The 16,259-nt window shown below is 33.2% G+C and overlaps 1 protein-coding gene across 1 annotated transcript in view; it reads left to right on the top strand.

Moving 5' to 3' along the window:
- Positions 1–16,259, top strand: part of YTHDC2 (YTH N6-methyladenosine RNA binding protein C2) — a 64,125-nt gene that overhangs the window by 24,824 nt on the left and 23,042 nt on the right. Inside the window, exons 11-20 of the mRNA XM_054589956.1 lie at positions 2,501–2,627; positions 3,055–3,120; positions 5,254–5,432; positions 5,689–5,785; positions 5,866–5,953; positions 6,037–6,117; positions 8,113–8,195; positions 11,707–11,812; positions 13,307–13,426; positions 13,735–14,007. Of these exons, the coding sequence (XP_054445931.1) occupies positions 2,501–2,627; positions 3,055–3,120; positions 5,254–5,432; positions 5,689–5,785; positions 5,866–5,953; positions 6,037–6,117; positions 8,113–8,195; positions 11,707–11,812; positions 13,307–13,426; positions 13,735–14,007 (1,220 nt within the window). The remainder of the gene's footprint in view (positions 1–2,500; positions 2,628–3,054; positions 3,121–5,253; positions 5,433–5,688; positions 5,786–5,865; positions 5,954–6,036; positions 6,118–8,112; positions 8,196–11,706; positions 11,813–13,306; positions 13,427–13,734; positions 14,008–16,259) is intronic.

Below are 16,259 nucleotides of genomic sequence, written 5' to 3'. Positions count from 1 at the left end.
CTATTAAATCTAATAAGTAGATTAGGCCCATTGTTTCTGCCTAACAACTCTTTTTTTAGTTCTAATTGTTATCTAGTATATGTTTATGAACTTGAGAGGCCTGGGTCAGTGATCAAGCATTGTGTATGCTACAAGAGGCTTTAGGTCAAAATATGGGTATGTTTTTTTAAGTGGTTATAATTCTACACATCCACTCATCTAACAAACCTCTTAAGAAACAAATTAAGGTATTTTGGCATTTTCCCTTCCTTGTAAATGTATTTTGACTCCTACTGATGAACTTTTTTTCCAGTGTATTATTCATTTAAAAAAATCTGCATTTTAAAAAGTAATATTTTTGTATTTGGAAATGCAGACATTTTTTCATCTCCAGTTTTCTGGCAGTTTTTTCCTCCATTATTTTTTGAAATATCTACTCTGAACAATTTAGCACTCTTACCTGAAAGTTAGGAAATTTAAACTATGAGACATGTTGCTTTAAAATATTTATAAAGCATTTTAAAGTATTTATATATTACTCTTGACCCTCTTCTTAGCCATTTTTTCAGTGAAAACTCGGTGATTCCTTCCATAATGGTCATCCTATGAACCTACGTCTTTCTTCTTTATAGTTTTATTGGATATTTGCTAGAGTCTAGTATTCCAGCATCTTCAGCCTTGTGAGGTAAACTGAAATGTTGTGGTAGCTCTATAAACAGTTATTCACTCCCCATCTTTTTATTTCTCTTCTAAAATCTCAACTTTTAGTTGGCACCAGAATTGAAAATACTTCCTTTGACCGAGGAGACCTTGGGCTTTTTATGCCATCAGTTTCCCCTTGTGATCCTGTGGAAGCAGCTAGTAGTTCACTGGTTTAGTAAGACCAGGCATTCTCTGTCATGCTCACTCTGCTAGTCATCTTTTGCTGCAGAACAAATGGTTCCCCAGCTTAGCAACCGAAAACATTTATCTCACAGAGTTTCTTAGAGTCAAGAATCTGGGAATGGTCTGGCTCCTAGTCATTTGTGAAGTAGTGTTTAACTGTTGTCAAGACTTTGGTCATCTAAAGGGTTACTGGAGCAGGAGGATTTGCTTCCAAGAAGGCTCATTCACATGGCTGTTGGCAAGAGGCCTGAGTTTGTCTCTGCTGTTGGCAGAAGGCTACAGTTCTTTGACATCTGGAGCTCTCCATAGGGCTGCTTTAGTCTTCCCAGGATGTGGCAACTGGCTTCTCCCAGTGAGTGATTCAAAAGAGAAGGAGAAAAAGCAAGCAGGAAGCTGTAGATACCTTTTATGACTTAGTCTTCAAAGTTGCATGCCATCACTTCTTTATTCGTTAGAGTGAGTTATTTAGTTCAGCTGACACTCAATGAAAAAGGAATTAGGCTGTACTTCTCGAAGCGGGGAGTACTAAAGAATTTTTCGATATTTTTAAACACCCATACTTATTCATACCCCTCTGCCCAAAATAAACACATGTGGCTCTGTTCTCCAAGGCTATTAATTGAATATTTAGTTGAAGCAGTAATTCTCATATTGTGAGTACAGATCATAATCTTTGCAGACCTCTTTAAAAATACATGTACCTGGCCATCCTGCACCAATTGAACTTGAATGTAGGAGTAAGGCAGAGCTGTCTGTGCTTTCAAAAATAGAATGCCTGAGATAAATCTCTTATAAGTCTCTCTCCCCCACCTTAAGAGCCATTGTTTTATATTAATACCGGATACCATGTTTTAGAGTGTTATTATGTGATGAGGATAATTTGGTGTATATGGAAAATTATAATTTTCCTTTTGTAATTATCTTAAATTTTACTACAGAGGTTTTTTCTAGTGGTGACTTCTTTCTGAAATTATCAGATTTGTAATTTAAGCAAATTAGTGCTAAGCAATTATAAATAATATAATGCACTGCGTGAGAAATGTATTCTAGGAACTTAAATTCAATAAAACTTTAGTTATTTTTCTCATGGAGGGGTTTTATGAGAAGTAAACTTTCCACCAGTATTATTTCCATTAAGAATTTCTGTTTGAAAATATTAGCCTGGAATGATGGGAGACTAAAAGCAAAACAGAAGAACAACAAAAAAATAGTCTTAAACTTTGCATTTGCACTTTTAATCATTTGTGACCAGCTGCTGATGAAAATTAACTTTTTAATTCTTCTTTAGTTCTATCATGTAACTTAATGATCAGGGCAATATCTAGATTTAGGATGATTAAGGGTTCAGCAAGTTAGTTGTTCTTCTTTTCTGTATTAATTTTCTTGGTGGGCTTTAGATAGCTTAACAGTATCTTTCCTTCTCTGACCTTACAGGTGATATTCCATTCTGTTTATACTAAGGGTATATCAATAACAGATCTCCTGGGATGATATGAATTATGATGTAGTTAGGTGAAGGAGCAAGTCCCAGGTTAATTCTCTTGATACTAAGTTCTTTCATTTAAATTTTAAAAAGGTTAAAATGATTTAAAATAACTTGGAAATTTAACACATATATGTCTTTTCATTATTTTAGTTGACTACAGACATAGTGAAACCAGTGCAACAGCTCTGATGGTTGCTGCAGGACGAGGTTTTTCAAGTCAAGTAGAGCAGTTAATTAGTATGGGAGCCAATGTCCATTGCAAAGCATCAAATGGCTGGTAATTTTAAAGATTTTATTTATTTACTTTTAGAGCAAGGGGGAGGGAGGGAGAGAAAGGGAGAGAAACATTGATCAATTGGTTGCCTCTCGCACACCCCCAAACCAGGACCTGGCCCACAATACAGGCATGTGTCCTGACTGGAAATTGAACCAGCAACCTTTAGGTTCGCAAGCCAGTGCTCAATCCACTGAGCCATACCAGTCAGGGCAAATGGCTGGTAATTTTAAACTGCATCTATTCTTTGTATATCTTTGTAGAGCTATGCATTTCTTTTTTGATTTCTCATATTTATATTAAGAGCTATTGTGTAATAATTCCTGGTCCATCTCTAACGAGTGAGTGAATAATTTTGAGTAACTACTAGTTTTATAATTTTGAGAATGTTATTTCTTTGTCTTAATTTGATATCTTTGAATTTTGGCAGGATGGCTTTAGATTGGGCTAAACACTTTGGGCAGACTGAAATTGTGGATCTTTTAGAATCTTACAGGTAAAACTTTATACTATGTTTAATTAATCCAAACTCTTTAAAAAAGCTTAGCCATGTAAATCATAGATAGTCACAAATTTACAGCCTTTTATCCAGAACTTTTTTCTTTTTTTGTAATTCTGAGGAATTTCTCTGATTTTCTTGTATGTTGCTAATAAGATCCACTGTGTTATATTTTATTTTTTATTTTATTTTGAAAAAACAGAAGGAGAATTTCTAGTTAAACATGGTAGCTACAAACATGTGTACTTATCTCTGCATTTTCCCAAAACCCCACTAAAATGGTAAGGAAGAAATATAAAAATGTGTAAAATGACAAAGTTACTTGGCAAATCCAAATACTAATTCTGGTATGGTGGGCTTTGTTGTCATAATAGCACTCAGAATCTTTGTAGTGATAATGTTTTGAATGTTTTGGACCTTATACATATAGTTCACTAGACACTACAAGTTACCAAGTAAAGTTATTTACTGGGTAATATTTTAACTACCCTTTTTATTTCCCAGATCACGACATTATCAATTAAAAATTTCAAATATTTCAAGTTAAATTTATTATGTTTGCTGGATAATTAATTGATATCTAAAATTTATAGCTTAAAACAAAGAACATGATATCTTCTTCATTTACCTGTTAAAGAGTAAGAAAAAATAATTCAGAATGTTTTCAAATGGATCTTAAAATTTAAATACTGAAATTATAAAGTGTATAAGTTTAATATTTTCCCTATTGAAAGCAGTCTTATTTATGTTTATCTTTCTGCTAAACTCTTTCAGAGAGATTGCACTATAATAGTGAACTTTCTAGAAATCTTATTGATAATTACTAGTGATGGAAGTAGTGTATATTTTTACATATAGGATGAAAAAGCAAGGCATTTATTTCAGTAATTTATGCTGATTCTAGCTTTTGAAAAATAGCATAATTAACCAGCTTTTAGTATAGAATTATGAAATTAAGAGTCTTGTTAACTTGGCACCTATAAAATTTTTTTTAAATGTGGAATTTTCCTCAGAATGTTGTTTATCATAGTGAAGAATGAAAGACAGCCTACTAAGAAAATATAAATGATGACCAGAAGTTTGGTTTTTAAATTGTTATTGAGATAAAATTCACAAACCATTTAATTCACCCATTATAATTTAATGATTTTTAGTATGTTTACAGTGTTATGCAGTCATTACCACAATCAATTTTGAATACATACTCATGACCCCAAGAGGAAACCTATACTAATTAGCAGTCACCACTCATTTCCCCCAACTCTCCCAGACCTAGGCAACCATTCATCCCCTTCCTGTTCCTATTGATTTGTCTGTTCTCGACAGTTCATATAAATGAAATCATATAATACGATTGGTAGTTTTTTTGTGATTGGAGTCTTTCACACAGCATAATATTTCCAAGGTTTATCCATGTTGCAGTATCCTTTTTTCTGACTAATATTCCATTCTGTGGATGGGACATAGTTTTTTTTATTCATTCATCAGTTGATGAACATTTTGGTTGTTTCTACTTTTTGACTGTTATAAATAATACTGGTATGAACATTTGTATACAGATTTTTATATGGACATATATTTTTACTTCTTTTGCATATATATCTAAGAGACAAATTGTTAGAGTATACACTAACACTATGTTTAGCATTTTGAAGAATTGTCACATTGTTTTCCAAAGTGGCTTCTGTATTTTATATTCCTCCTAGCGATGTATGAGGGGATAGTTCCCATTTCTACATACTCTCTCCAATATTGTCTTTTTGATTACAGTCATCCTAGTGGATGTGAAGTGTTATCTCATTGTTTAGATATTCGTATCAGTAATTAATATTTTTTCATGGGCTTTTTGGCTATTTGTTTATTTTCTTTGGAGCAATGTCTTCAGATTGTGTATTTTTTTAAAAAAGCAGTTATTGCCAGGTTTTACTTTGAATGATGTGCTTTAAGCCAAAACATGAATTATAGCTAGGGAATTTTAAGTTTCACTTACCCTACTTAATGTCTATTAAAAATTGGAAGGACATAATGGCGTAATGGAGCACATTGGTCCTTAAAAGGTTACTTTTACTTTTTTAAAATGAAAATTGACTTGGTTTTTAACTTTTATTTTTATTTTCTTTATTCTTTTAGTGCTTCATTGGAATTTGGAAATCTAGATGAAAGTTCTCTGGTTCAAAAAAGTGGAAGTGACCTCAGTGTGGAAGATAGAGAGCTCCTGAAAGCTTATCATCATAGTTTTGATGATGAAAAAGTAGACTTGGATTTGATCATGCATCTTCTATACAATATCTGCCATAGTTGTGATGCTGGTAAATAAGTGTTGTCTAAATGACCTGGAACAAAAATGTATAGCTCAATTTAAAAATTGATATTTTGTGTGTACAAATTTTTATGTAATTCCCTCAATAAGAATGTATAATCTATTGTCATAAGTATTACTAGTACTTATCAGTACTAGTTTATCAGTACTTGAGAACATGTGATATAGTTCATTTTAGCTAATTCTTTTGATTGGTTCTGGTTTTATAGTGATATTTAATATTAACAAAATCATTTTTCTCCAAGGTGCAATATTAATTTTCCTACCTGGATATGATGAAATTGTTGGGCTGAGGGATCGCATCCTATTTGATGACAAGCGGTTTGCTGACAATATACATAGGTAAAAGCTAAAGCATTATGGTTTTTGCTTTAAACAAAAGATCGGTACTATAGTGTATTTTCTTTTTCAATTGTCAACAGATACCAAGTGTTTATGCTTCATTCAAATATGCAAACATCTGATCAAAAGAAAGTATTAAAAAACCCACCTGCAGGTGTTCGAAAAATAGTAAGTTTCATAAAATCTTTTTTCTATTTTAGTGGTCATTGGTTCTGTTTTCGTATTAACTATAACATAATATGCCATTGCAGATCCTTTCCACCAATATTGCTGAAACCAGCATCACAGTCAATGATGTCGTCTTTGTTATTGATTCTGGTAAAGTGAAAGAGGTATGTATAGATAAGTTGTATTTTAAATTCATTTAATGGGAAAATTTCTGGTTCTAAATTAATGTAGTAAGTGTTAACTTCACTAAAGTGAATATTCTATCCCAAACAATTCAGTGTAAAGGATCTATCTTTATTTTAACATCTATATCTATCTCTATATTTTAACAAATTATATAAAAAATTAACTTTTGCTCATAAAATACTATGAAGAAAGTAAAACATTTGGCTAGTTACCATGAAAATTTTGTCAAACTGTGGGCATTTGATCACACATTTTGTATGTTTTCATTCTACATGTGGGAATAACCTGTAACCTTCTTACTTATTGTTGTATCAGTGTTCCACATATTTTAAGTATTCAAAGGATATGTAGTGCAAGAGAGAACCATGCCAAAAGAAAGCAAACATGATCATGGGCCCATCACCAGCTTTTATAAAAATAAATTTCTCTGGAACACTGCCGTGTTTATTCTTTGACCTATTGTCTATGGCTGCTTTTACACTGCAATGGCAGGTCTGAGTAGTTGCAACAGAGACCCTCTGCAAAGGCTAAAATATTTAGTGCCAGCCCCCACTCTCAGAAAAGGCAGCATTTATTGCCTTTTAGTATAGGAATGCCTAGCAACTCTCAATACTCTTAACCTTTCACTGAAAGGATTGAAAATGATAAAGGTAGTTGATTTTTCAAGGAAAGAAATAGTATCCATGTTGTAGAAGGCAAACTGTGACGGTTCTAGTGGATATACATGATTATTTTTAATGTGAAAAATTTGTTATTTTAGGGATATCTTACAGAAAATAAAATTTGGTCATAAAATTTGGACATTTTGGACATTTCATTATAGTTGGATACTGTAAAGGAGGAATACCTTATTTTTTATAGGAGTATAATTATGAATATTATCATTAACAGTCTGAATCGGGAATCAATGAAAATTTGGATTTTATTGCCTTAAAATTATCTAAAAGAGAGGTAGATTTTGAATATCTTAAAATTTAATTTATTTAGGTGTTACTTATCAAATAAACTATAGTTTGGAATATGATGGTAGTATCAAAAATTATTTTTCATATAGTGTTGACAAATATAAAATTTTATTAAAAACTAAATACGCAGCATCTTTTCTGAAAATTCCACAATTAAACTATTATGAGAACATATTTGTATTTGTTTTACAAAGTTATTTTTTGAAAGGGGAAGTATTATGTCACTGAATGATTTAAGTACATATTTTAGTTAGCAATGCACTCTTTAAAAATATTCCTCTAGAGTAAAGTTTTGCTTTAGATTCTTTGGGGAAATATGCTATAACTTTCTTGATAGACTAACTGCAGTGATAGCTTGGCAGAAGGTAAAAGGGAAGGGGTTAAAAATTTTTCACTTTGGGGTAGGATTGGTTCAACAGTTGTATTCCTTATTTCTCCAGATCAAGGTCCCTGGAAAGTATTTTAGAAAACTGTCTTTCCATTATCATTTCTATTACCCACAGTGATGTAAATCTGATGGAAAATGACATGAGGAAAATAGATCAGTTCTTTCCAGTCTTGATGTCTTATGAGAACTGACTGCTATTACCCAACTATAGCAGAGAAACAAATAGCATAGCAAGACACAGAGTGAGGAATTTTTTTCAGCGCTTCTGAGTTTAGTTTTTACTCTTTTTCCTTAGAATATTTGTAGTCAGAAATCTAGATTTAGAAAAAAAATTAGTCCCCTGCTGTAATCACCTAATCTAGAGGAGCTTTGAATTAAGCTTAGCATATTAAAATATATTGTAATGTAACAAACTATAGAAATGATCCCTGCAAGTAAAGTCAAAGCAGGAGGTGGGGTAGGATTGAGGGTGGCAGGTGGGGGTGGGTGAGGTGGGGGAGAGATATGGGCAGAAAATGGATAAAACTGTACTTGAACAACAATAAAAATAAACTATATTGTGATGTTTTGCTCTTAAATACCTTTTATGTTTTAACATGAAGATGATTTGAATATTTCAGAAATCCTTTGATGCGCTGAATTTTGTTACAATGTTAAAAATGGTGTGGATTTCCAAAGCTAGTGCAATACAACGGAAAGGCAGGTAAGGTATGTTTAATGTACATTCAATCAATTACCTGTAAAGTGGAAACATTTTCATATTTACTATGTATTAATATATATTCCATTTCATACAAAATAGTAAGATTTTCATGTTTGTCTTCATTTTATATTAACTTTGCAGAACAAACTATTTTAATACTTTAAGAAAAATAAGCCAAAGTGGGGAAGGATTGAGGGTGGGAGGCGGGGGTGGGTAGGGCAGGGGAAAGTGGTGGCAGGAAAATGGAGACTAATGTATTTGAACAATAAAAAAAAAAGTGTGGCAGTATTTTAAAAAAATACCACATTTAGGTTATATTAAAATTTAAAATTTTGCCTAGTATAATCTACACTCATAAGAAAGAAGAAACTTAAAAAAATTAAAGCAAAAATGTCAGACTTTTGCAAAACAGGACGAAGGACTAATTTTTGTAATGTATGAAAAGCATTTAAAAAAATTTTTTTTATTTATTTATTTTTCCAAATACATTTGTCTCTGCCTTCCCCCCGCCACTTTCTCATGCCCCCTCCCCCCCCGCCCGCTCCCTCAATCCTTCCCCACTTTGGTTTTGTCCATGAGTCCTTGCTATATGTTTAAAAAAATTTTTAAGACTAATATACAGGGCATAGCACAAATAATGCCCCTTTTTTAATTACAAAATATTTTATTACAAAATCATAAGCATGTAATTCTGTAACATAACAATATCACACTCAAGCACACCATATGACATTTTAGGTGAAATGTTCAAATTAAAACTATAAATTATTATACCCATATTATTACCCTACCAACCACACTCAAGCAGGCAGTACTTCTGCCAGACCGTGTATTAACTTCACATACACTCCCTTATATATACACCAAAATAAATGTAAATTAATGAGGTCCTGTTTTTTGCTTATTAGATTGACATTGATGAGCAAACGTATGGACCTATATGGTTTCATAGTTTGCTGACAGGAGTATAATTTGATGTGATTTCTTCAGTGGGCAATTGAAAACTGTTTATCCAGATCTACCCTTTGATAGTGGATTCCATCTTCCATAATTTACCCTGAGTGTACTTGCGTATGTGTACAAAAATGTATGTTTAAGAATGTTTTTCATATCATTATTTGCAATAGTTCAGGAATACTGTAGTGTACATCAGTAGTGAAGTGGTTAAATAAATTGTGGCAGCCACGCTATGGTATACCACTGTAACTGTTAAAAGGAAAATATATGAATGTATGTGTTTTGATATGGAATGAGTTTTCAGAATATATTAAGTGAGAAAAGTAAGGTAAAGAACATGTGTCTCATATTCTGTTATACTAAAAAATACGTGCATATGTTTACATGTATTTAGATACAATTGCATTAAGTCTTAGAGAAACATTAAAAAAAATATTGACTCTGAGGAGGAGGGTTTGTGGGGCTCTTGAAGGATACTTAATTTTTATTCTATATATTTTTTGTAGTTCAGTTATTTACACACATTTTCATTTTTTGAAAAGTCAGAATTAAAAAGTATATTTCTCAGTAATTATTTGTCTTTTTTTTGCACTTTAACAGGAAAGCATATTGACTTTAAAAGACTGTCTCATACATTGAAGACGGTGAATGCATTATTTTTGTACTTTAACTTCCTAGAATGCCCTTGAGGGCATTGCTGCCGTTACTGTGTTGGTTGTTGTCTTATGACAAAGTATGACTTGACACATGCACTCTCATTAGAATATTGTCGGGGATAAAGATCAGAATTGATCATTGTCATTTCTTCAACCGATATTTTTTTGACAGCCTTCACTGTTCAAGTGTTAGGGATATAATGGTGAATAAATCTGATGATTAAAGTTAGAGGTGGGGAAATTTTGCACTTCATCTTAGAGACCAATAAATTAAGCAATTTTAATACTATGTTATCTGTCCTATAACTGGTTAATGTTTTTAGGGGAATTAAGGTATAATCTGAGATAAATGTAATAAATGGTGTTGTGGAAGGGCGTTTACCTAAAGGCAAAAGTGAGCAAGAAAGTTGTTTCGATGGAGTTTAGTTTAGCAGAACATAGTAAAAAAAATGAGCAGAGAGCGGTAAATTGCAGACAGGTCCTTAAGGACTACCCCCTGCCCCGCCACTGCTCCACGAACCCTTCTTCCTTCTTAATAAGCCAGGGAATGGCAGTATTATAGTATTCTTTCAGCTCTTTAAGGGATGAATTGGTAGAGACAAAAATTATGGGAGGCTCCTTCATTAATAATTCCATTTACAGTAAGCGAGAGAGTAGCCTGGATTGTTATAGTGGTGGTAGAGGTACAGAGAAATAGATAACTACTCAGGAGTAAAGAAGAGTAATATTGGTGGTCATCCGTCCAAGGGAAAGGGGTAAGGAATAGAATAGAATCAAGGATGTCATACAAGTTTAACTATTTTAGCAAATTTTGTGGATGGTAGTGCCATTGTCTGATAGGGAAAATGGGAAGAATGATGATGTTAGGGAGAAGAATTAGCTTTTGGTTGTGGTGAATTCGAACTGACTGTGAAAATCAACTGGAGCTAAGAGGCCTGTGAAGTAGCATTAGGATAAGGAGATGTATGTATATGGATGGAAATTGAAGACAGGAAGATATTTAAGATCACCTTGGGGGAGACTGTAGAGTAAGGAGAGCAGAGGTCAGACGTCCAAACTCAGAGGAACATCACCATTTAAGAACTGCATAGAAACCTCTCAAAGCAGGCTGTATAGGTGGAAAAGCTGTTGAGTATGTAGTGAGGAATGTATTTGATGAAGGAAGTGATGGTCCAAAATGTCAGTATTTGTAACTTGTATCACATTGTGTTATAGATACATTTGTCACTCTGGAGTGTGAGCTTTGCGAAGATAAGGATCATTACTTTATCTTCATCATTTAGCATATCCTGTCTTGCCATTCGCTGATAAAGCAACACTGGGTGAAATTAAGAGACTGCTTTTCCTCAAAATATTTTTGTTACTTCCCAGAAAATTATACAGGTCTTTATGATGATGGAATAAATAGCCCTGCCTTGGAGTTGTGTAATACATAATTTGTACAACTCTCAATAGTGCTTGGTATCAGCTCAGTAAAATTGATTAAATTTTACCATATGTTTCTTCATACTTTATTTTTTACTCACTCTCATATACAATTCTTTTTTATTTTTACCATAACCCTAGATGTACAGAAGTGGACAAAGTAGGTTAATAAGAATAATAAAGAAATAATAAAACACGAATAGATTGTGTTTCACATACTCACAACTATAAACCTTCTTTTGCCCACCCCTGTATATCAGGTAGGTATCACTCATGACTCTTACTTTATAAATGAGATAGTTGGGTCCTAGACAAGTGAAGTGTCTTCTGAAAGGATTCATACCAGAATAGAGATTCAAACTCAGATATCCTGATACTGGTTCATTGTTCCTTCTCCTAAATCACATTTGTTATACAGTGTCCTTATTATATTCTTTATTCCTTGAGTCATAATTTTGTATTTTACTTTTAAGGGCAGGGCGATGTAGACCTGGAATTTGTTTCCGTCTGTTCAGTAGACTCCGATTCCAGAATATGTTGGAATTTCAGACTCCAGAACTTTTGAGAATGCCATTACAGGTAGAAGTTAAGTTACTCTAAAAGGCGATTTTTGTGGGTGAGGGAGGAAGGGGACCATTTCAACTTAGGCTGATTAGCTTTTTCAGTAATCAGTTTATAAAACGAAATTATCAAATGTATATTATGGAGGGTGGTTATGTATATAATGTTTTTTTTAATATAAAAGAAAATTTATAAACCTCCAAAGTTTAAAGATTGAGAGCATTTAAGTTATGGTACAGATTATATCATTTGTTTTTATGCAACATTCTAGAAGTCTGTCAACCGTGTAGTGTTCACCTTTTACATTTTTAATGAGGATTGGAAAACAAATTATTTAAAGTCTAAAACATAATACCAAAATTTCAGTTTAAGGTGCTGAGAATTACCTTGGTAGATTTGGAACTAAGTTCATTGAGATTTCTTGGCCTTTATCATTTTCCTTTAGGTTTTCTGACTTCATGAAACAGCTAGACACTGCATTGATAGTTTCTAGGGAAAACTATCAGAAGAACAATAATTTGATTCTTTGGTGTGCTGAGCTGGATGCTGATTTCCAAAGTTTTAATGAAACACTGGATCATATTTTTGGTTTCCACATACCTAGATGACTTCCCACTTCCTCATGCTCATGTGCCATTTTATGTTCCTCTTAGGATAAAATAACAAAACTCTTAACCAGTGCCTAAATTCTCTCTCCTGCTTGTGTCTCCAGTTTTAATTTTTTAATTTGTGCCTTTTGTCCTCTTCCCACTCGTACCAGTAGTTTCAATTTCCAAAGTACATCTTTGTTTCTTTCCCTTTCCTCTAGATTCCTCCTCTTTATTCCTTTTGTAATTAACTCCTACTCAATCTTTACATCTTAGTTTATTTTCTGAGAGAAATTGTTTTTGACTTCCCATGGCTTCCTTCTGCTGCTTGTTCCTGAACTTAAATCTTTTGTTGTACCTCTTTAGCAACCCATGTCCTTCATAGCACTTATCACATTAGTAATCGAGGAGTTAATTATATAAGTATTCTGTTTTTCGCACACAATGAAAACTCCAAGAGGGCAGATGCTTGTCTGACAATGTCCTCTTCTTTTTCTTCAACTTGCTGCATAGTGGCCAGCACTTAGTAAGCACCTGAATGTTTGTTGAATGAATATAAGATTACAGAATATAATATGAAGGAAAAAAGATTTTTTTGGATAGTATAACTCTTATTGTGTTTATATATATTTATGTATGTATATATATGTATGTATGTATGTATGTAACTGTGTGAGGAGACATTGCCAGTGGTGTCAATGGTAATCTTGATGTGAGTTGTTGGAGTGTGTTTGTAAAAATTCTGGCACCTAGGGCAAAGTATGAGCCCTTCTTTTATTGAAAGACATTGTTCCCTTTACTGTTCACTTTAGTCAGAGACTCTACTAGTCTTTGTTTGGGAACTATAGTCCTCATGATTTTTTAAAAAATAAAAATCAATTATAAATTTCAGTACTTCAAAATTATTTATTATTCTTATTTACAGGAACTTTGTTTACATACCAAGCTGTTAGCCCCCATTAATTGTCCTATAGCTGATTTCCTTATGAAAGCTCCAGAACCTCCACCAGCTTTAATTGTAAGAAATGCTGTACAAATGCTTAAGGTTGGTGTCTTAATAGTTTTATTTAATCTGACTCTTTTACTTGAAATTTAAACTAAATGAGAATACATGTTAACTAATTTTGTACTTGAAAAAATGATCTTGATCATGTATTTTGAACAGTACTGTTGTAGTAGTTATAATAAAACAGTTCTTTTTATATACTGAAGCAAAATATATATATTTTTGTGAGATGTGATAGCAAAACAAAAATTGCATTTTTATTTCTTTCTTACAGATTTTTAAGTATGTTGCTTGATTAAACATAGTTTTTGGTTATGTCACATTCTGTTTTGTATCTTTTTATTTAGACGATAGATGCAATGGATGCATGGGAAGATCTCACTGAACTTGGGTATCATTTGGCTGACTTGCCAGTAGAACCACATCTTGGTAAAATGGTCCTGTGTGCTGTTGTTTTAAAGTGTCTGGACCCCATCCTTACTATTGCCTGCACACTGGCCTATCGAGATCCTTTTGTCCTGCCAACCCAGGCCTCTCAAAAACGTGCAGCTATGCTTTGTAGGAAACGTTTTACTGCAGGAACTTTCAGTGATCATATGGCACTTCTCAGAGCATTCCAGGTATTACCGTTGTTATTTTACTTCTGAAATGTTGCTGGTTAAATGCATTTCTGGAGCACGTGTAACAAATTTTTTAAAAAAGATATGATTCCCTTAATTTTGTTTTATTATAAAGTCGTATTTTATTAATAGCCCAGAAAAAAAATCCTATTGTTAATATGTTGAAATTATCATAGTTTTTCTCTACTTTTTCCTTCCATTTTCTCTTTTAGGAATGTGTGTACTTTATTATGTATATATGTATATTTTTATTTATGCTTGTATTTTTAATTCTAAGTTCCCGATCTTTCAGTCATAATCTTGGTCAAGGAATGCTCTAAAATTTTAATTAATAATCATTGTATGTTATTCAAAGTGTATAGAACAAAGCTTGGAAGAAAATTATCTTCAATTTAATACGTATGGGCATTTTTTAGAGTATACCTTTTTCTTGTGTCCTCAAGACACTGTGTAAAGCAAAATCCAAGAATCACTTGAAACCTATTAAGATAAAAGTATTGTGTAATTGAGAAAAATGATAAATGGGAAAGAAAAGATAAGGAAAGTAAGGCTGAGGAAGATAAATTATATATAATTAGGAAATTCAGATGCAGGGAAAAATATGTTATTTTGTGAAAAGGTAGACATGTTATTTATCCTTAAATTCTCTCTTTTTAAAAAAGTTTTTTTTATTGTTGTTCAAGTACAGTTGTCTCCATTTTCCTCCTACCACTCCCCCCGCCACACCCATCCCTACCTCCCATCCTTGATCCTACCCCCTTTGTCCATGTGTCCTTTATACATGTCCCTTGATGACATTTCCCCTTTTACCCCTTATTAGCCCCTCCCCCGCTTCTCTGGTTACTGTCAGTTTTTTCTTTATTTCAATGTCTCTGGTTATATTTTGCTTGCTTGTTTGTTTTGTTGATTAGGTTCTACTTATAGGTGAAATCATATGGTATTTGTCTTTCACTGCCGGGCTTATTTCACTTAGTATAATGCTCTCCAGATCCTCCCCAGCTGTCATGAAGGGGAGGAGCTCCTCCTTTCTTCTGCTGCGTAGTGTTCATTGGATAAATGTGCCACAGTTTTTTGATCCACTCATTTACTGATGGGACTAAGGTTGCTTCCAACACTTGGCTATTGTAAATTGTGCTGCTATGAACATTGGGGTGCATCTGTTCTTTTGAATTGTTGTTTTGGGATTCTTGGGGTATAATCTCAGCGGTGGAATTGTTGGGTGAAAAGGCAGTTCCATTTTTAGTTTTCTGAGGAAATTCCAAATTGTTTTCCACAGTGGCTGCACCAGTCTGCATTCCCACCAACACTGTTCTCTTTTCTCCACAACCTTGCCAGCAATTGTTGTTTATTGATTTGTTTATGATGGCCATTCTGACCAGTGTGGAGTGGTATCTTAATGTGATTTTAATTTGCATCTTGCTGATGGCTAATGATGCTGAGCATCCTTTCATATGTCTCTTGGCCCTGTGTATGTCCTTGGAGAAGTATCCAGGCCCTTTGCCCATTTTTTAATTGGGTGGTTTGTCTTCCTGGAGTGGAGAAAATGTCCATACTACCCAAAGCAATTTATAGATTCAACACAATCCCTATTAAAATACCAATGACATATTTCACAGATATAGAACAAACATTTCAAAAATTTATATGGAACCATAAACGACCCCAAATAGCCTCAGCAATTTTTAGAAACAACAAAGTGGGAGGGATCACAATACCTGACATCAAACTATATTACAAGGCCACTGCATTCAGAACAGTCTAGTACTGGCATAAGAACAGACACATAGATCAATGGGACAGAATAGAGAGCCTGGAAATAAACCCAAGTCTCTATGGTCAATTAATTATCCTTAAATTTTCTTGCATGTAGACTATGCCTGTAAATTAAAAGGTTTTTTTCTGTTTATGTAGGAAGTATTGTACTGTTTTCCAAGCATTTTTTTTTTACAGTATATACAATTTACAAAAATAACTGCAAGCTTTTTGTGAGCATTATTGAACAATGGATAATGCACTGGTATTAACTGTGTTTATTGGTACCATATATTATAACAGATCGGTTGAGTGATAATAACTAGAGGGAGATTTGCAGAATTTCTATCTATTCTTTTCCTTCAGCTCTTGAAAATGAGAGAGGATAGGTAAATTACTGCTTTGGTCTTTCAGTTATATTACAAAGCAAAACAACTCATTTTCAAAGAGGAGCTTTTTTACACTGCACACAGATGGTTTCTAGAATTCCCACTTTCCAT

Source organism: Pteronotus mesoamericanus, unplaced genomic scaffold, assembly GCF_021234165.1.
Source record: "Pteronotus mesoamericanus isolate MK-2021 breed Mesoamerican mustached bat unplaced genomic scaffold, CSHL_Meso_final scaffold_167, whole genome shotgun sequence".
Classification (NCBI taxonomy): domain Eukaryota; kingdom Metazoa; phylum Chordata; class Mammalia; order Chiroptera; family Mormoopidae; genus Pteronotus; species Pteronotus mesoamericanus.
This window is presented reverse-complemented; position numbering and strand designations above follow the sequence as displayed.